The 20,440-nt window shown below is 46.7% G+C and overlaps 2 protein-coding genes across 17 annotated transcripts in view; one reads left to right on the forward strand and one right to left on the reverse strand.

The window, feature by feature from the left end:
- Window positions 1–16,350, reverse strand: part of KLHL18 (kelch like family member 18) — a 61,565-nt gene extending 45,215 nt beyond the window's left edge. For 5 of the 7 annotated variants that reach the window (XR_643768.3, XR_643769.3, XM_003894508.3 and 2 more), the window contains exon 1: window positions 16,096–16,345. Coding sequence is in view for 4 of the 7 variants with exons in the window: in XM_003894508.3 (XP_003894557.1) it covers window positions 16,096–16,224 (129 nt within the window). In the remaining 3 variants the exon portion in view is untranslated. Of the gene's footprint in view, window positions 1–10,656; window positions 11,032–16,095 lie in introns of those variants that run through there. The other 2 variants (XM_009200922.2, XM_021934464.2) reach the window with 2 other exon arrangements.
- Window positions 16,343–20,440, forward strand: part of KIF9 (kinesin family member 9) — a 53,093-nt gene continuing 48,995 nt past the window's right edge. For 4 of the 10 annotated variants that reach the window (XR_643766.4, XR_643767.4, XM_009200919.4 and 1 more), the window contains exon 1: window positions 16,585–16,695. Coding sequence is in view for 4 of the 10 variants with exons in the window: in XM_009200919.4 (XP_009199183.2) it covers window positions 16,598–16,695 (98 nt within the window). In the remaining 6 variants the exon portion in view is untranslated. Of the gene's footprint in view, window positions 16,696–16,806; window positions 17,137–17,982; window positions 18,226–20,440 lie in introns of all 10 variants that reach the window. The other 6 variants (XM_021934462.2, XM_021934461.2, XM_003894506.3 and 3 more) reach the window with 6 other exon arrangements.

Raw genomic sequence — 20,440 nt, forward strand, 5'->3', positions numbered from 1 at the left:
ATTTGGAATGAGTCAACTCAACATATAATTGAGTCTGGTCATGTCAGTCTCCATTTTAGGGGGCTCCCTACTGCCTACAAGTCAGATCGAAACCCTAAACAGGTTTTTTTCTCTTTTTTTTTTAAAGACAGGGTCTCACTCTTGCCCAGGCTGCAGTGTAGTGACACAATCATAGCTCACTGCAGCCTTGAACTCCTGGGCTTAAGTGATCCTCCCAAGTAGCTGGGACTATAGGTGCATGCCAATGTGCCTGGCTAATTTTTTTATTTTTGGTAGACATGGGGTCTCACTTTGTTGCCCAGGCTGGTCTTGAAATCCTGGATTTAAGGCATCCTCCTGCATCAGACTCCCAAACTGCTGGGATTATAGGTGTGAGCTGTTGCACCTGGCCCCCATCCAGTTTTATCCCCCACCATGACTCTCTTCTAAACTGTTGGCAATTACCAGAAATTGTCTTGTTCCCTCAGGTAGGATTCTTATCCCCTCATTTTGATGCCCAGTGAAGGATTCCTCATCCTTGAAGATTCAGTGCAAATGTTCCCTCCTCTGAGGAGCCTCTGACTTCCAGGCAGTCAGCTCTCTCCTTCCTGTGGCACTTGGTACAAGCCTCCACTATAGCACACATTATATTGTCCTAATGAATGTCTCTCCATCTAGGCTGAATATTCTTCCCAAAGAAAGGAAGGTTATATCCTAGTACTTAATACAGTGCCTCACACTCAGTTGTACTTAATGAATTCTAAAGCCTACTTCATCTAAAAATAGGCTTCATCTGAGATACAAACAAGTAACAACATTTCTGATGAATTTTACTTGTTCTTTTTAACTGTTGACCTTCTGGCTTAGGACTGGCAGAGCTGGTCAAAGTGGGAGCTCAAAGGTGGAAAAGCATGACCTTCTCATCTCATCTGAAAATTGGCTGAAGTAAAAGGCTCAAGAAAAAGATGGTGAGGCTTAGGGTCAATTTGTGGAGGGCTTGACTCCCAGGGTAACAGTGCATTCCTAGTCCTGAAGAAATAAACAGACCACACTAGCTACTTTGTGGGTTTCTAACAAGATGGCATATAAGGAAATGGAAGTGGGGGGATTCTTTCACCTTGAATGCTGATGGCCTGAATGCCAGCCTAGAATATGGGCAGAGAGACACAGGTTCATATAATACTACCACAAGCAGAAATGATGAGTCCTCATAAACTCTTCGGGTTAAGAAACTGATGGCGGCCAGGCACCGTGGCTCAAACCTGTAATCCCAGCACTTTGGGAGGCCAAGACAGGCGGATCACAAGGTCAGGAGATCGAGACCATCCTGGCTAACACGGTGAAACCCCGTCTCTACTAAAAAATACAAAAAAAAAAAAAACTAGCCGGGCAAGGTGGCGGGCGCCTGTAGTCCCAGCTACTTGGGAGGCTGAGGCAGGAGAATGGCATAAACCCAGGAGGCGGAGCTTGCAGTGAGCGGAGATCCGGCCATTGCACTCCAGCCTGGGCGACAGAGCGAGACTCATCTCAAAAAAAAAAAAAAAAAAAAAAAAAAACTGATGGCAAGTATAATAAAACATACTGGGCTCAGCCTGCAGTTTTCGATAGCACTTTAGAGCACACTCTTTGCACACTCTGTGATGGAGCTTTGGTCTCTCTGCTTCAGAGTGCCCCACTGGGTAGTGACACAGGAAGGGGGTGAGGAAGGAAGTAGCTGACCAGCTGACACTAAAAAAGGACTTGGGGCTCCAGTCCCATATAAACAGCTGGCTAAAACATTCAGGCTGCTTCCCACTTCTTCCAAACCCTCCCCCTACTTCCTACCACTCATATCCAGCAAGGTAGAATGGGAACAGAGGAAGGGAGACGAGCGGGCAGAGCCCTCAGGAACCACTGAACATGTAACTGTACCAACTTCAACTGATTTGCAGGTGTTTCTTAGCAGTCTAGACTCCTTACCATGAAAATTTAAGTTCACAGTCTGCACTCAACCTACAGCTCCAATCCCACCTTCCACCTTGCTCCTCTATGTCTTACTTATTTGAGAAACATGTAGGTGTACTTTCATGCCTGGGCCTCTGAACACTCTCCCCCGGCCTGGAATGCCTCTTTCCACTGTAACTGTCTGTCAAAGTCCTATTCATCTTGCAATGTACCAAATAAATACCATCATTTCCATGAAATAGTCACAAACCCTCAGAATTGTAAATATTGGCTACTCCTTCGATGTTCCCTTAGGCCTCTGGTGATGCCTATGCAGTTACAGAATTTATCAGACTCTGCCTTTTCCCATAATTATTAGTAATTGGTGTATCTCTATCTTCCACACTCATCTATAAATGTCAAAGACAGAGGCTGACTCCCATTCACAGCAGGGTGTCTCACGCACCTACACAGCACCAAGCACAAGTAAATGCATTTATATAGTATGTTGACTGAAGAAGCATCTCAAACATAATGTCGGGGTCAGTTAGGGTAATTCAGTAAATACTTTTTTTTTTTTTTTTAAAGTAACAATAAAATGGCTTTTAATAGTTTTGAGAAATTTTTAATCTACATTTGTGAAGGTTTCTCCTTTTTTCTTTTTTTTTTTAATTTATTTATTGTTATTATACTTTAAGTTGTAGGGTACATGTGCATAACGTGCAGGTTTGTTACATATGTATACTTGTGCCATGTTGGTCTGCTGCACCCATCAACTCGTCATTTACATCAGGTATAACTCCCAATGCAATCCCTCCCCCCTCCCCCCCAGTAAATACTTTTAAGTGCTTGAAACATGCTAAGAACTATACTAGGTAAGAGATGGCTCACGATTCAGGAGTTCAACATCTAGAGGGGAAGAAAAACACTCTACATCCTGTTCAGACCGGTAAGGGGAGTAGGACCAATGAGTGGCAGCAATGCTTCTCAAACTTTAATGTGCACAGGATGTAAGAAGCACCAGATTCTAGTTCAGTAGGTCTGAGGTGAGACCTGAAATTCTGCACTTCGAACACGCCCCCACCCAGGTGATGCTGATGCTATTAGTCCAGTGACAACACTGAGTAACGAGGGGTTAAGGTGCAATGGAAAAGGGGGAGATGAACTACACCTGGAGGGATAGGAAAAGCCTGTCTTCAGAGAGATGGGACTTCACACAATCCCCCACTGTGATAGGGCAGAGCACAAGAAAGATGGCATGTGTCCCTTTGAGGAAAAAAATACATGGAAGGGGCCGGGCACAGTGGCTACACAGCACTTTGTGAGGCCGAGGCGAGAGGGCTGCTTGAGGCCAGGAGTTCGAGACCAGCCTGGGCAACAAAGCAAGACCCTATATCTACCAAAAAAAAAAAAAATTTTTTTTTTTTAAATTAACTGAGCGTGGTGGCACACACCTGTAATTCCAGCTACTTGGAAAGCTGAGGTGGGAAGATCACTTGAGCCCAGGAATTCGAGGTTATAATCAACTATCTTTGCACCGCTGCACCAGCCTGGGCAAGAGCGAGACCCTGAAGAAAGAAAAAGGAAGAGAGGAGAAAGAGAAAGGGAAAGGGAAAGCAAGGGAAGAAAGAAAAAGAAAGAAAGCAAAGGAAGAAAATATGGAAGCCTAAAGCATGGATAGGGCTCTGCTTGGCAGATGTGAGCAGATACGCCAAGCCAAAGGAACACTAAAGCAAAGGCCCAGAGGAGGGAGAACACAGTCACAGAGAGATGGCCAGCTGACACAAGAGGACACCATGGGAAAGTAGGGGAGAACAGCAGAGAGGGACCACGTCTGCAGGACTCTGAGTATCAAGCATACAGCTGGAAGTCTTAGAGAAGTCAACCAGAATGGCTGTGAACAACAGAACATGCTTAAGCTTCTCCCTCTGACGTCCGAGACGGCTGAGACTGGCGGATTTCTATGAGCAGCTTAGAATAATCAGATTCCGTTAAATCAGCAGTTCTTTCCTAAATCCTACAGAAAACTAGCCACCACCTGCTGCTTCTGCATTCCCATTACCCCTCAGACACCTTGATTACGTAAAATGCTAAGCCATATACATGGAAAACACAAGCTTTCCCCAACATGAGGTAGGGGCACGTTTTACAACCACAGAGAGCTGAGCAGCTCTGCTCGACTCCCGGCTCCGCTGACAAGTTTCTAATCTCTGATTGTCACTGTGTGCAGAATAGAATTTCCTTGTGGGGAGCGGGGAAGGGGGAGGGATGGCATTGGGAGTTACACCTGATGTAAATGACGAGTTGATGGGTGCTGACGAGTTGATGGGTGCAGCACACCAACATGGCACATGTATGCATATGTAACAAACCTGCACGTTGTGCACATGTACCCTAGAATTTAAAGTATAATTAAAAAAAAAAAAAAAAGAACAAGCCAGAATTAGTCTTCTGACTCCGGCCATTATCATCATCTCTCCTAAATGGCAGAAGGGGAAAGTGCAAGCAAAATGCAGTGCTGTCTTCATGAACCACAGAATATGCATCCTAACTTTCTATACCTTAGGTATACCTCTAACACCCTGCCCTGACTCTTCATTCATAAATACACAATTATTGCTTGGTTTCATTCATTCATAATGTATTTACTGACCCATACCATACCATGCAAGGAATTGTGCTAGGCCTTGGGGGCTACTTCTCTGACCTCGTGTCCTTCCACTTTTCTCCTCAGTCACTCTGCCCTTACCATTCTGGCTTCTCGCTGTTTCCCCAAAACACCAAGTGTGCTCCTGCCTCAGGGCTCCATGCTTACTCTTCCCTCTGCCTTCAGATATCCTCCTGGATTGCTCCCTCACTTCATTTAGATCTCTATTCAGAGGCTGGCTCCTGCTTTACTTTTCTTCATGGCACTGATCACCACTGATCTTCCATCTGTTTATTGTCTGCCACTCCCCCAGGATGTAAGCTCATACTCAAAAAGGCTTGGCCTACTCTGCTCACTGCTGCACCCTCAGCACCTAGAACTATGCTTGGCACATGGAAGGTGCTGACATACCTGCTCAGCATCCTGTTGAATGAAAATGAAATGAGAAGCCACTCAGAGCAGAACAAGATCAGAATTAAGCCTGAGGAAAAACAATCTGTTAGTAGCCCAAGGCTCATGGGCTCATTCTCTAGAGGGTTGGTAAGAATTCTCTCAACATGCTAGTAAAGTTAAAGAAATCCTGGGTTAGGTAAAAGATGAAGAGGATCTCAATTAGGACAGTGGTTTACTGAGAAGCTATTATGTAGATACCTCAGTAAATAATTCAGTCACAGCCTTGCTCTTGTGGAGTGACAACACTATAAATAATTATGTAATTACTATTGTAATAAGTGTCACAAAATACACATAAGAGAAGATGAGCCAAAGTCAATCCCAAAGTGCATGACTAGATGGATTGTGTCCCCTCCTTACATAGAGGAAACAAGAGACGGGCAAGGGTGTTCATTTTAGACATAATGAGTATGAGGACCCACAGGACAAATGAGGTAGAAATATAGATTTGAAAGCTATTTGTAATTTGCAGATGATGCCAACACACCTTTACTTGGAAGACATGTTAGCATGGCTTGTTTTGCTGGTCCTCAGAATAGCTCTGTCAAGGTTACACGACATTTAGAGCATACAAATCAACCCAAGAAAAATAAGCTCACAACACATCTGTATCTCCTAAGTAGGTACCTTCTAGAAGGCAATCCCTTTTAAGTGACCATTTGAAGTGCAGCTACAGGGCTGAGCTAATGCAATTTGGCTCTTAACAGCTGAGGCACCATAGTACAAAAATAAAGAGTAGGAAAGATTACTCCTTAGCATCAGATGTTTCTACTCATTGGGTTTCAACACAGAGACAAATTCTGTTTTTAGCGTCTACAGTCACAAAGCACTATAAGCAATCTCTCTTGCCCACCTGGTAACAAGTCTTCTTGAGCTAATTACCTATCTTTTGAAAACTGGATTAAATATAAATAACATACAGTTTACCATTTTAACCATGTTTAAGTGTACAGTTCTGTGGCATTAAGTACATTCTACAACCATCACCACTATCTGTCTCCAGAATTCTTCATCTTCCCAAACTGAAACTATACCCATTAAACAGTACCTCTCATCCCCCCTCCTCCTGGCCCCGGGCAATCACCATTTCACTTTCTGTCTTCATGAATTTGACTATTCTAGGTAGTTCATGTAAGTGGAATCACACAACATTTGTCCTTTTGTAACTGGCTCATTTCACTTAGTATAATGTCTTCAAGATTCACCCATGTTGCAGCAGAATTTTCTTCCTTTTAAAGGCTAAATAATATTTCACTGTATGTATACGCTTTTTTTTTTTTTTTTTTTTTTTTGCAGACAGGGTGTCACTGTTGCCCAGGCTGGAGTGCAGTGGTGTAATCATGGCTCACGGCAGCCTTGACCTCCCAGGGCTCAGGTGATCCTCGCACCTCAGCCTCCCAAGCAGCTAAGACTACAGGTGCGTACCACCATCCCTGGCTAATTTTTGTATTTTTTTGTAGAGACAAGGTTTTGCCACGTGGCCCAGGCTGGTCTCAAACTCCTGGGTTCATGCCATCTGCCTGCTTTGCCTCCCAAAGTGCTGGGATGGTAGGTGTCAGCCACTGTGCCCAGCCGTATACCGTATTTTGCTTATCCATTCACCCACTGGTAGACTCTTGGGTGGCTTCCACCTTTTGGCTATTGTGAATAATGCTGCCATGAACATTGGTGTACAAGTATCTACCTGTTCTTTAGCTTATTTTTTGAAAGTTTTTTTTTTTTTTTAAATGGAGTTTCGCTCTTGTTGCCCAGGCTGGAGTGCAATGGCGTGATTGCGGCTCACTGCAACCTCCACCTCCTGGGTTCAGGTGATTCTCCCGTCTCAGCCTCCCGAGTAGCTGGGACTACAGGCGTGCGCCACCACGCCTGGCTAATTTTATATTTTTAGTACAGATGGGGTTTCACCATGTTGGTCAGGCTGGGTCTCGAACTCCTGACCTCAGGTGATCCACCCAACTTGGCCTCCCAAAGTGCTGGGATTATAGGCGTGAAAAGCATTTTTGTGTTCTGATCAGCTATTCAGAACACTCTCCCCACACATACCATTATATTGGGTCATATTTGAACTACAGCTTCTCTATTTTGCCTGCCAAAAGCCCAAGCTCTGACCTTTACCTTTAAGGCCCTGAACACAGACTGTCTGTTCCACTGGAACCTAAGAGCCATCAGGGTCTCCTCTGGCCGGCCATTCTGCAAGCAGCTAAGCATCCTCAGCTTCAACTGAGACAGAATGGGAACATGGTGTCTTTAGTTAGGACTTTGGAAACATTCTGCTTCAAGTTCTAGCAGAGCTGGAAGGCTTTACAAATGAGATGCTAAATTTAACAGTAACTTCTATGTCACTTACTCACTCACTAGTCAGTATAGTAACATGATCACCTGTAGTAAGCTGGGAGAAACTTTTTCACTTCTAGTTCATTTGTATTCTTTAACAAGAAATGCTTCAATTCCTAAATACTGTGTTGAAACTATAGAAGTATATGCTGGGGCAACAAATAATAAAAATAAAACCGACTTCAAAAGCCTTAGAGGCCCTAACAGTATATAACAGAGGTCAGAAACTATAGCCAACGGATTCAACTCATGCTTCTTTTGTAGTTTCACTGGAACACAGCCACGCCCATTCATTTAAATACTGTGTAGAGCTGCTTTTGCACTATAGCATCAGTTAAGTAGCTGCAAGGGAAACTATATTTCCCATGAATCCTTAAATAGTTACTATCTGGCCCTTTCCAGAAAACGCTTGTCAACTCTTAGTTCACGCACCTTGGTTCACCCACTTTTGTCCCCAATTGGAAAAAAGCGGTGATGTAATCAACTGTTCGGATGTTCTTCCTAAGGTCTTCCTAAGCTAACCACAGGCCAGCTGGCTGGTTCCATGCCAAACAGGCAACGAGAGTGCCAATACTCAACAAGTCCCAAAGTAGAAAGGTAGCTGCCATGCTTGTAATTTGGGAAGGGCTAGGGATACACCTTTAGAAAAACAATGTGGTCTCATCTTCCATCAACTAGCCTCCAAGCTAAACCAAGTGGGGCTAAGGGGCAAACAATGGAGTCTCATGTACAGAATAATAAAGGAATTATCTGCAGTTAAGAAACATCCCCAAGCACAGGCTTCTTAAATGTACCTGGTGAGCCAGGCAGCGAAGCTCCATAAGCCTTAGGGTGAACATGATGAATGTTGCTTGGCTGGTAATGGATCGTCCAAGCTGTACCTCCAACTCTCTTTCCCTACCCACATGTCAGGCAGCATCAAGCTCTCTAATTCACCTAATTGGTGTCCAAATTTAATAGCATTATCCACAACATAACTTGAACAAGGAGATTAAAACTGAATTTTTGATATGAAATTCATATAACAAGTGCTGTGCCCCTCAAGGAGCATGTTCTTCCTCTCAGTTCTGATAGCTCACTAGAAAGAGACAAGGCTGGGCCAGGTGTGGTGGTTCATGCCTGTAATCCCAGCACTTCCGGAGGTGGAGGCAGGAGGATCACTTGAGCCCAGGAATTTGAGACCAGCCTAGGCAATAAGGTGAGGCCCCATCTCTCAAAAAATAAACAAAATTAGCCAGGCGTGGTGGCACACACCTGTGGTCCCAGCTACTTGGGAGGCTGAGGTAGGAGGATGGCTTGAGCCAGAGATTTCGAGGCTGCAGTGAGCTGTGATCCCACCACTGTACTCCAGCCTGGGCGAGAGAAGAGACCTTGTCTCAAGGAAAAAAAAAAAAAAAAAAAAGAGGGAGATGAAGCTAACTACATAGAGAGAGATAAACCTAACTACATGAAACATGTCAGTAGAAAACCCTGGTAATGAGCAATATTCAGAAGCACAAGTTTCCAATACAATGTCATTTCAAAATCAGAGTCAAGAATTCATACGTCTAAAAGACTAGTAGAAAAAGCCTGCATCTTCTCTCCTGAAATAAAATGTTGGTGTGGCATCTGGACATTCATATCCCTGCCCTCTGTACTCAAGAATGACACTAAGGATGCTTTGTTCCCTACTCTGCTTCATACCATCAGCAGGGCAGGTGAATAATCTGACAGGATGTAAAAGCATGGCTTCCACCAATAAACAGCTGTGTTAGATCTCAGCTGATATAGCTTTGTGCCATGGGCAAATCCCTTAATAGCTCTAAGCCTCAGGGTTTTTTACATCTGTAAAATGATGGCTTAAAAATGTTTTTAATTGTATAAATTTATGGGTACAAGTGCATTTTGATACATGGATATATTGCAAAGTGGTGAAGGCTGGGATTTTAGCGTAACCATCATCTGAATAATGTACATTGTACCCAGTAATTCCTCATCCCTCACCCCACTCCAGTCTCCATTCATTCCACACTCTATGTCCATGCATACACATGTAAAATGATAGCTTTGATAGGGAACCTCTACAAATTCCCTTTTTCCTTTTTTTTGAGACAGAGTCACACTATTATCAGGCTGGAGTGCAGTGGTTCAACCATGGCTCACACTGCAGCCTTGACCTCCTGGATTCAAGCGATCCTTCCATCTCGCCTCCCAAAGTGCTGAGATTACAGGTATAAAACACTGTGCCCAGCCTACAGCTCCTTTTAATATGATTATTCTAGCTCTATAATTAACCCTGTGTAACTCACTGTACTATACACAACATAAAATGGCATGCATTGACAAGCCCTTAATTCATTTCCTCATATCCTTCTCCACCTACTCTTTCATCACAAAGTCAGTGGTGACAACAAATTAGGCAAGATTCCAGATTCAAATGCGTAGCTCTTGAAGCCAATTTCGTGAAAATTGTGTGCCTACATTTAGTGGGTCACACAAGGAAATATTCTAATACTGTACCTTTCATCCATGGAAAAAACATTTCCTTCTGAGGGCTAAATTATCAGAGCCAGGTTCAAAACCTTGGCAGGAGCCTTGGGAAAATGCTGAGAAGGCTAATGCCAGTAGATCTTTCAGGAACCATTTATCAGCAGTTGCAAAACAAAGGGTGTGTGTCTATATAGGGAGCTCCTCTCTCCTTTAAGCTTATGGCCCTGTGAATAATACTCAAGTTTGGTGACCTCATTCTGCTGTCACTCAAAAAGAAAATAAATGTGTGAGATAAAGGGAAAGCAGAAATATATGAACTTCAAAGCCTTACAGAAGCATAAGGGAAAAAAATAAACATATGAATCTGGCTCCAAATCTCATGACTAAGAAGAAAAACTCATTAAATCTAGCGAGTGTGCCCAAATGGCTAGACCCAGATGAATCAGACAACACTGCCTGAGCCTTGGGCTCCTGGCAGCCCAGAGCAAAGGACATGAAACTCAACTCAGGGAAGAGGGGATGAGAGCTTCCATGGATGCAAATCTGTCTACCTAGGCCAAGCCTTATGCCAAGAAGTCTTGCACTACAATCCTCACAACTTTTAAGATAAAATGATTTGCCAAGGAAAAGAACCATGGGCTTTTCCTCATAACAGCTTCAAGCCATTGGAGATACAGAAAGTGATTTTTTTTTTTTTATGAATATGTTACTCTTTTCTGTCATGCCTCTACTTCACTATCCGACAGGCTCCCAATGAATTTAAATTTCAAGTATTTCCCAAAAGGAAATTAAGCCTAGGTTCAAGTGTTGGCAGTGAATTTTGAGAATGTGGCATGAATGCTAATACTCACTTTCACGTTCTCCCTATAATTCAGGAAGAGAGAAAAGATGACACGCCCTTAAGGATGAATACAGTAGATCTGAGGTAGATTAATTCATGTGGCAGCAGCTGAAATCAGTTCATTTACCGACAGTGACAGAAGAGGCAACAGGAGAGCATGAGAGAACATCTGACCCTGAATATGGAGACAAAGAGTTTAGTCCCAATGCTGCTTAACTCAACCTGTGACCTTGAACGAGTCCCTTCCCCTTCTGGGCTTGGGTCTTCATTTGTAAAGTGCAGGCTAATGAATTAGTGCAGAGGTCTTTTTCATTGTTTTTGAGACAGAGTCTCGCTCTGTCCCCAGGCTGGAGTGCAGTGGCGCAATCTCGGCTCACTGCAACCTGCGCCTCCCGAGTTCAAGCGATTCTCCTGCCTGGCCCGCGTCAGCATGTCCAGCTAATTTTTGTATTTTTAGTAGAGATGGGGTTTCACCAAGTTGGCATGGATGTTCTCGATCTCTTGACCTCATGATCTACCCGTCTTGGCCTCCCACAGTGCTGGGATTACAGGCGTGAGCCACCACACCCGGCCGGCAAAGTCATTTAAGGCAATGAACATTTTGTCCAGATAAAATCATTCAAAATTCATCAGAAGCTAAAAGAAATTCAAAATGGCAGGTTGAACACATGAACTTATCTCCACTCCTTCTAGAAAATTCATTAAATTATTATTAATAAATATATACTACTGGCCGGGCGTGGTGGCTCACGCCTGTAATCCCAACACTTTGGGAGGCTGAGGCAGGCAGATCACTTGAGGTCAGAAGTTTGAGACCATCCTGGCCAACATGGTAAAACCCTGTCTCTACAAAAATTCAAAAATTAGCCAGGCAAGGTGGTATACGCCTGTAATACCAGCTACTCAAGAGGAGGCAGGAAAATCGCTTGAACCTGGGAGGCGGAGGTTGCAGTGAGCCAAGATTGCGCCACTGCACTTCAGCCTGGGCAACAGAGCAAGACTGTCTCAAAGAAAGAAAGAAAATACTCACACACACACACACACACACACACACACACACACAGAGACACACACACTAGTTACTGAGCATTTACTACACGATTATTTGAAGTACATTAACTAATTGAATCCTCAACACTCAAGTAGGTGGTGATCTGCATTTTACAGATGAGACAGAGAATCACCAGTGTTTAAGGAAGCTGCTCAGTTTCACAGCTAATAAGTGGCAGACCCAGAACTCAAATGTAGGCAGTGTGGCTGCAGAGTCTGTGTGATACTGCCTTTCGGACTGATGATCAAGGAACAGCAAAGCTCTGAAGGAAAAAGAAGCAGAGAGAGACAGCAGATTAGAAGGGTCAACAAAATTTTAGAAGAAGAAAAGATGAGTAGTAACTGACTTAGAGGATACTGAGTGTTGTGGAATGCAAGCCACTGAAGAATCCCCTCCAAAATGGAACCATTGGAGGGACCAATTTCCTCTGAAGTTGTGAGCAAGAAGGAGGACTGAAATCAGGAAGTACTGGTCCCCCTCCCTGAGGCAAGCAACTGCTGCATCACCACCCAGGTAGAAGACTGGAGGTTTACTCTTCAGACAGAATGAACAAGAGCCTCTGGACCTGGGTAACCAGGGCACCCCTGAAGACAAGGAAGTGGTACCATTTAGTGGGATTAAGTGAAAGTCTGCACACAGAAGGGAGAACCTCCAGCCCTCTCCTACCATAAGTCTCCCAGAATAACAGCCAGGCTTATACCACCTAGGAAGAAGCCTGGAGGAAGATCTATGGACTTTGAACATATCCCACAGAAAACGACAGGTCCATCACCCTACAACCATGGCCCTCAGAACGTGGTCCCAGACTAAGAGTAGCAGCATAGGGGAACCTGTCAGAAATATGAGTTCTCAGGCCCATGCCAGACCTAATGAATTAGAAATTCTGGGTGAGGTCCAACAACCAGCGTTTTGACAAGGCTACCAGGTGATTCTGAAGTCCACTGAAGTTTGAGAACCACTGCCTGACAGGGAGGCCCACCAGTCAATAAAATATCTCACACCGAAAAGCTTCCAACCAGTTTTTCAGTGTCTGTTTACTTGAAAAACATTGTGGAGTCACCAGAAAACTGAAGAAAGACTTTGACAAGAAAGAGAGACAAAACAGATTTCCCAGGACAGCTCTGGTGGCAAGTACTGAAATGTGCAAAGCCTGATTTGCATGCCCTTTCCCTGGTCCCAGCATTATATTGCTACAGAGCTACTCCTTGGGCTCTACAATACAGTTTTCAAAATCAGTGAAGTAAATGCTCTCTACAGTCCTGTCCAGCTCTAGCGCATGCCTTTATACTAGTCCTTCCTACTGGAGGCTTTTTATTAGAGAGAAAAAAATAAATATACTGGTCCTTATGTTCTAGATCCTTGAAACTAACACAGCAATTCAGACTGACCGTCTCAGTTGAAACTATGTCTGATTCTTTTCTTTCTTTCTTTCTTTTTTTGAGACAGGGTCTCACTCTGTTGCCCAGGCTGGAGTGTAGAGGCACGATCTCAGCTCACTGCAGCCTCTGCACTCCAGCCTGGGCAACAGGCTCAAGTGATCCTCCCACCTCAAGTGATCCTTCGACCTCAGCCTCCTGAGTAGCTAAGACTAAAGGTACACACCACTACAGCTAATTTTTTGTAGAGATGGGGTTTCACCATGTTGCCCAAGCTGGTCTCCTGAGTTCAAAGCAATCCACCTGCCTCGGCCTCCCAAAGCGCTGGGATTACAGGCGTGAGCCACTGCACCCAGCCACGTCTGATAACTTACTTTTCCCTCTGAATGAATGAGCAAAGTTCTGCTGAAAGATTACTATATTCAGTATCTGCATTAAGTGTACTATTAATACTTTATGTAGAAGTATATGTGACCATCCCACGCTGCCATGCCCTTTTTGATTCCCTGTGTCTTATAAGATTCCCCTGGTTCACCCTTACAGCCTAACTCTTTTTTTTTTTTCCCCCAATAGAGATGGGGTTTTGCCATGTTGCCCAGGCTGGTCTCAAACTCCTGGCCTCAAGCGATCCACTCGCCTTGGCCTTCCAAAGTGCTGGGATTATAGGCATGAGCCACGGTGCCCAGTCTACAGCCTAAATTTTAACTTAGAAATTCACACCTATTACTGTTTTTCACTAGTCTCTATTTACACCAAGTGTTGCTGCCACAACCGGATCATTTTTCTGCTTACAAATTTCTAGTGGCCTTAACATCTTCCACCATGTAATCACTGTGGATAAAAACTTCTAATTTACTTTTACTTCCTCTGCCTCCTTTAGTCTAGCTCATTTTTCTGAATTCTCTTAGTTCCTCTTTCCCATCTGAGAAGATCTCGTGCCTTCTCAGATCACTTCACTCCTCTCCTGGAAAAACAACCTCCTTCAGGAGGGTTTAGAATGATGAAAAGGGCCGGGCTCAGTGGCTCACACCTGTAATCCCAGCAATTTGGGAGGCTGAGGCAGGCGGATCATGAGGTCAGGAGCTCAGGACGAGCCTGGCTAACATAGCGAAACCCCGTCTCTACTAAAAACACACACACAAAAATTAGCCAGGCGTGGTGGCAGGCGCCTGTAGTCCTGCTACTTGGGAGGCTAAGGCAGGAGATTCACTTGAAGCCAGGAGGTGGAGGTTGCAGTGAGCCAAGATCACGCCACTGCACTCCAGCCTGTGCGACACAGCGAGACTGTCTCAAAAAAAACCAAACCAAAAACAAAAAAAAACCGAGGCTTACAGAGATTAAGTAACTTGCCCAAGGTTACAACTAGGATTTTAATCCAAATCCTTCTGCCTTCAAAGCCATACTCAACCATCCTACTCTACCATCTCCAGAGATCTGACTCAACTATGTTGAAGAAGGAAAGTTTCCTTAATCACGCAGAAAATAAGAGCAGGCTGGGCGTGGTGGCTCACACCTGTAATCCCAGCACTTTGGGAGGCCGAGGCGGGCAGATTGCTGAAGCTCAGGAGTTCGAGACCACCCTGGGCAAAATGGTGAATCCCCGTCTCTACTAAAAATAGAAAAAATTAGCCGGGGTGGTGGTGTGTGCTTGTAGTCTCAGCTGCTGGGGAGGCTGAGGCAGGAGAATCGCTTGAACCCAGGAGAGAGGTTGCAGTGAGCCGAGATCGCTGCAACTCCAGCCTGGGCAACAGAGCGAGACTCTGTCTCAAAAAAAGAAAAGAAGAGCAAAAGGATCTCTGCATAGTTTTATTTTTTCTTTCTTTTATTTCTTTGTGTGTGTGTGTATGTGAGAGAGAGAGAGAAATAGGAGAAATAGGGTCTTGCTCTGTTGCCCAGGCTGGAGTGCAGTGGTGCGATTACAACTCACTGCAGGCTTGACCTCCTAGGGTCAAGCGATCCTCCCACCTCACCCTCCCGAGTAGCTGGGACTACGGGCACAGGCCACCATGCCCAGCCCATTTTTTATTATTTGTAGAGACAGGGTCTCCCTACATAGCCCAGGCTGGTCTCCAACTCCCCCACTCAAGTGATCTTCTCGCCTCTCAAAGTGCTGAGATTACAGGTGTGAGCCACCATGCCTGCCCTGTTTGTTTTTTAAACAGGGATCACCCACAGATGCTGAGAACTTTCCGGTCAAAGCCCAACAGGGAGCCCCACTCATCATCTCCCAGGCCGGACGTCTCCACATGGTTCGGTGGCTTGGCCAGGGAGCAGCACAGCATGCCCCTTCCACATGAAAAGACCCAGGCACAGGAGGGAGGCTGGCTCTTGCGACCAGAATGCTGGTGGGGAACAGGTGGTTAACATATCTTTCCCTCTTAGTATCAGTCAGCACCCCTCTCCCCAGGCGGCCAGTAGGCCCAGCCCCGGGGAGCTTGTGGTGGTGGTGGTGGTGGTGGTGCCTTCCAGTGTGGGACAGGGTGGCTTCCCACCTCAAAAAATTTCCAGATCAGATTTTAAAAGCTCTTAAGAGACAAAGTAGTGATTCAACAATTAAGGGCAGGCAATGATTCCCAAGGAGAAGCCTTCTCTACAACAGCACAGCCAAGTTCGACAGGCACAAACAAATATCTGTAGTGACAAGAGAGGGTGCTGAATTCAGTGGTGCCCATCAGCATGTGGGGCCGGCCACCGCCCCTGCCTCCATAGAAGGTAAATCCATTTTCTCTCGTCTGTATGACAGAAAAGGGAGGCTGTCACCCCAGTATCTCCCACTTCAAGGGCCTAAGCGGCGCACCTCTCAACCTTTCCTTTCAGGGGCTGAAAGGTTGTCCTCTTCCTCTCCCCGACTCGGCCCCGATCCCCTTCTGCTCGGCACCTCTCTCCCCACTACTCGGCACCCCTCAAACCTCTTCTCCCCAATCCTCTCCCCGCTCGACCTCTCTTTCTCTGACCCCCCGCCCCTTTTTACTCCCCGCTCGACCACTTTCCCCTCAGCTCGCTGCCGCCCAGCCCGCGATACCTTGAGGGTCACGTCGCACAGCTTGCCCTGCCGCCGTATCTCCTCCATGACGCCGTAGCCGCGACTAGGCAACTCGGACACCGAGAAGTGCACCAGATCCTCCAGCTCCTCCGCGCCGTCCTCCACCATCTTCCCCGGCCGCCGCAACTGCGCAGGCCTCGCCGGCCGGCTAGACGCTAACCAGGGCGGGGCGATCTAGCACGCCGACAGCGGCTCGGAGCGCGGAGCAGCAATTAGACGGGCCTCTGCGGCCGCCGTAGTTGAAACTCCTCGGCGCCGGAAGCCCCGCCGCCCCGCTTCCTGGTTCACGTGCGGCCTTCGTTGTCTCGCTACCTCGAACTTGGCTTCGCGCATGCATCGGCCGAAGTCTTTCTAGATCAATCGGCCCCATCTCTCGTCTTCCCGATTCGGCCATGACCTCACCCGTATCCTCGACGTAGGACCTCGGACTTCATTTCCGCCACCCCGACACTTCCGGAATCCCCGGAAGCGACCCGTTGCCATGGCGACTGTGTACACTGCTAGACAGCCCCGCGTGGGGAGTGCAGGTGGCTTCGGTTGTGGCCGTCGCGTCCTGGGAGCGTCGCTGCCTGGTGAACGGTGAGCAGGGGCTGCGCGCCGGTGGGAGTGGAGAGACGGGAGAAGGGTGTGCGCCCGGACTGCTGATAGTGGCTGGGGTCCAAACACCGCTCTATCTGGGGGGGTTCCCAGCTGGATCGCTCATCTCTGAAACCCAGGCGAAGGAGGGCGCGACATCGCGAGAGTCCTTTCAGCCTGGCCTCGGCTTACGGTCTTCGGAGCTAATGTTCACTGGTCCCACAAAGGGGTCCCACGTCGCGCCCAGGACACTGAGGCCGTGAGGCAGGGAGCCAGAGGTCGTCTGGACTCTTCCGCACTAGTCGATTTTCGTACTAGAGGGGACTTTGGGATCACCAGTCGCGGCCCTTCGTGTTACAGATGAGGAAACCTCTCCAGAGAGGGACCGGAATGGGTTCAAAGCCCACTGCCGCCCAGGCTCCACGCGGGGGTCCGGCACATTGGGTGAGAAAAAGGAGAAAGGCTAGTTTTGCCTGCGTCCTAGTCTTGTTTAGCCAAGGCCAGGTGCAGTTCGACCCAGTGTTTTGGATTCGGGTGTTGCTGCTGCCGCTTCGGGTAGCTATGAGGGTTCCCCCATGACAGCCCCTCGTCTAGACCGGAGCACTGGAAGACAGGGACCCACCTGGTGCCTACCACCCAACCACCAAACGCTCCCTTTCCTCTTGTCGAGTCTTCATGGGTACTTGTTGACAATTCTGTTAATTCCCACTAAAGACAAATGAGGAAACCTCGAGCGTCTTAACACAGAAGTCTCTTGGTGACCATTCAGAGACTTGCTTTGTTATACCAGAAATATCAAAGGGTGGTTCCCCAAGGAGAGACATTCCCCACAAAGTCCCGAGGGAGAAAGGGAAGGGTCCTCCGGGCGCTGTGGCTCACGCCTGTAATCCTAACACTTTGGGAGGCTGAAGTGAGCGGTTTGCTTGAGCTCAGGAGTTCAAGACCAGCCTGGGCAACACAGCGAAACCCTGTCTCTAGGAAAAATACAAAAATTATTCGGGCTTGGTGGTGCACGCCTGTAGTCCTAGCTACTTGGGGGACTGAGGTGGGAGGATCGCTTGAACCCAGGAGGTGGAGGCTATGGTGAGCCGAGATTGTTTCACTGCACTCCAGCCTAGGTGAAAGAGAGACCCTGTCTCAAAAAAAAAAAAAAAAAAAAAAGGTGGGGTGAGGTGCTGGACGTGGATTTTTGCACCTGGAAACCAACTGTCCTCCTGGAAGGGCTGTGGGCTTGGGTTGGAGTTGTCATGGAAGGGGAGTGACATCATATGCCCCTTGGGACTCTCTCAGTAGTGATTGAAGATAGATCCACATATGAAGATTCAGCTGCCCTCTGACTTCCAGCCATTACCATCACCACCCACCACCATTTCCTGAACACCTACTCTGTGCTGGGCTCTGCCCTGGACATTGTGAGGGGATTCCAAAGAGATAAAAAGCACAATCCTTGCCTTCAAGCAGCTTGTAATTTAATTTGGGAACTGAAACCCACTCAAATGAAGCGACGTAAGAATGGTAACAAGCAGTATTTCAGTAAGTGCAAGATGGCGTGGGGTCTCCAAATGTTTGGGTGTTAAGGGGCTGCTGAGTAGCAGGCTCACAAGACGGGTGTGCAAAGGAAGACTTATTGCAGGTGGATATGGCTCCTGGACTGCTTGGAGCCATGGTGTCAGCATGGGGAGGGCCTTGGGAAGCATACATGGGGTGACTGCATGTGCATGTGCATGTTGGCAAATATCGGGGCAGAGAAGGGCCAGGCTCTGGAGGGAGAGTGATGCTTTTGCTTATTTGTTTTGTTTTGTTGAGACAGTCTCATGCTATTGTCCAGGCTAGAGAGCAGTGTTGTGCCATCACTGCTTAAGTGATCCTGCTGCCTCAGCCTCCTGAATAACTGGGACCACACGCATGCACCACCACACTTGGCAAATTTTTAAAATTTTTTGTAGAGACGAGGTCTTGCTGTGTTGCCCAAGCTGGTTTCTAATTCCTGGCCTCAAGCAATCCTCCCACATTGGCCTCCCAAAGTGCTAGGATTACAGGCGTGAGCCACCATGCCCAGCTGAGGTTGATGCTCTGAACTGGCCTGTGCTACTCTTGTGCAGGGACTTCAGGGAGGGAGGCCCGGGCATCTGCTCCCAGAGCTCCCCTGCTTCTTCATGGTCCCTTTCAGAGCATACTCTGGATGGCATCTGAATTTCCCTGGGCAGGAGAATGGGCCCTTGGATGTGAAGAGTGGTTCCCCAAGCTTTAGAAATTGAGCGTGAGGCTGAGGTGGATGGATTGCTTGAATCCAGGAATGAGACCGCCCTGGGCAACATGTTGAAACCCCATCACTACAAAAATGCAAAACATTAGCCGGGTATAGTGACGCACACCTGTCCTCCCAGCTACTCTGGAGGTTGAGGTTGAGGTGAGAGGATTGCTTGAGCCAGGGAGACAGGGTGCAGTGAGCTGAAATCACATCGGTGCACTCCAGCCTGAGTGCACTGTCTCAGACAGGGTGAGACTGTCTGAAATAAATGTCTCGAAAATAATAAATAAATAAAATCGGAAATAACTTTTGTCAGGTAACACCCATTGGTCCTCTCTTAGATAATTTTATATAAAATGTTACCATTATTTAACGTACTTTTTTAAAAAAGCAAGATAATCTAATTAAAACAAGTCCCTGTTATACATGAGGGGTTTTTATGGTTAACGTCTTAAAAGTTAGTTAGACTGAGTCTTGCTCTGTCACCCAGGCTGGAATGCAGTGGCATGACATTGGCTCAGTGCAACCTCCACCCTCCAGATTCAAGCGATTCTCCTGTCTCAGCCTCCAGAGTAGCTGAGATTACAGGCGCCCACCACCACATCCGGCTAATTTTTGTTTTTTATTTTTATTTTTTAGTGAAAACAGGGTTTCATCATGTTGGCCAGGCTGGTCTTGAACTCCTAACCTCAGGTAATCTGCCATCCTCAGCCTCCCAAAGTGCTGGGATTACAGGCAAGAGCCACTGTGCTTGGCCCAAGTTAGTTTTTTGTTTTTGTTTTTTTTCTGAGACATGGTCTCACTGTATCACCTAGGCTGGAGTGCAGTGGTATGATCAAAGCTAACTGCAGCCTCAACTTCCACGGGCTCAAGTGATCCTCCCACCTCAGCCTCCTGAGTAGCTGGGACTATAGGCATGCACCCCTATGCCTGGCTAATTTATTTATTTTATTTATTTATTCATTTATTTATTTTTTGGAGATGGAGTCCCTCTCTGCTGCCTAGGCTGGAGTGCAATTGTGCGATCTCAGCTCACTGCACCCTCCACCTCCCGGGTTCAAGCGATTCTCCTGCCTCTGCCTTCTGAGTAGCTGGGATTCCAGGCGTCTGCCACCACGACTAGCTAATTTTTGTATTTTTAGTAGAGATGGCATTTCACCATGTTGGCCAGGCTGGTCTTGAACTCCTGACCTCAGGTAATCCACCTGGCTCGGCCTCCCAAAGAGCTGGGATTACAGGCATGAGTCACCGCACCTGGCCTCCTGGCTAATTTTTGTATTCTTTGTAGAGATGGGTTTTTGCCATGTTGCCCAGGCTGGTTTCAAAACTCCTGGCCTCGAGGGATCTGCCCACCTTGCCCTCCCAAAGTGCTAGGATTATGGTGTGAGCCATTGCGCCCAGCCAAAAGTTAGTGTTTTAAAAGCCAAGCCATGCGCCTATAGTCTCAGCTACTTGGAAGGTTGAGATGGGAGAATCACTTGAGCTCAGAAGTTAAAG

This window comes from Papio anubis, chromosome 2 (assembly GCF_008728515.1).
Source record: "Papio anubis isolate 15944 chromosome 2, Panubis1.0, whole genome shotgun sequence".
NCBI classification, from domain to species: domain Eukaryota; kingdom Metazoa; phylum Chordata; class Mammalia; order Primates; family Cercopithecidae; genus Papio; species Papio anubis.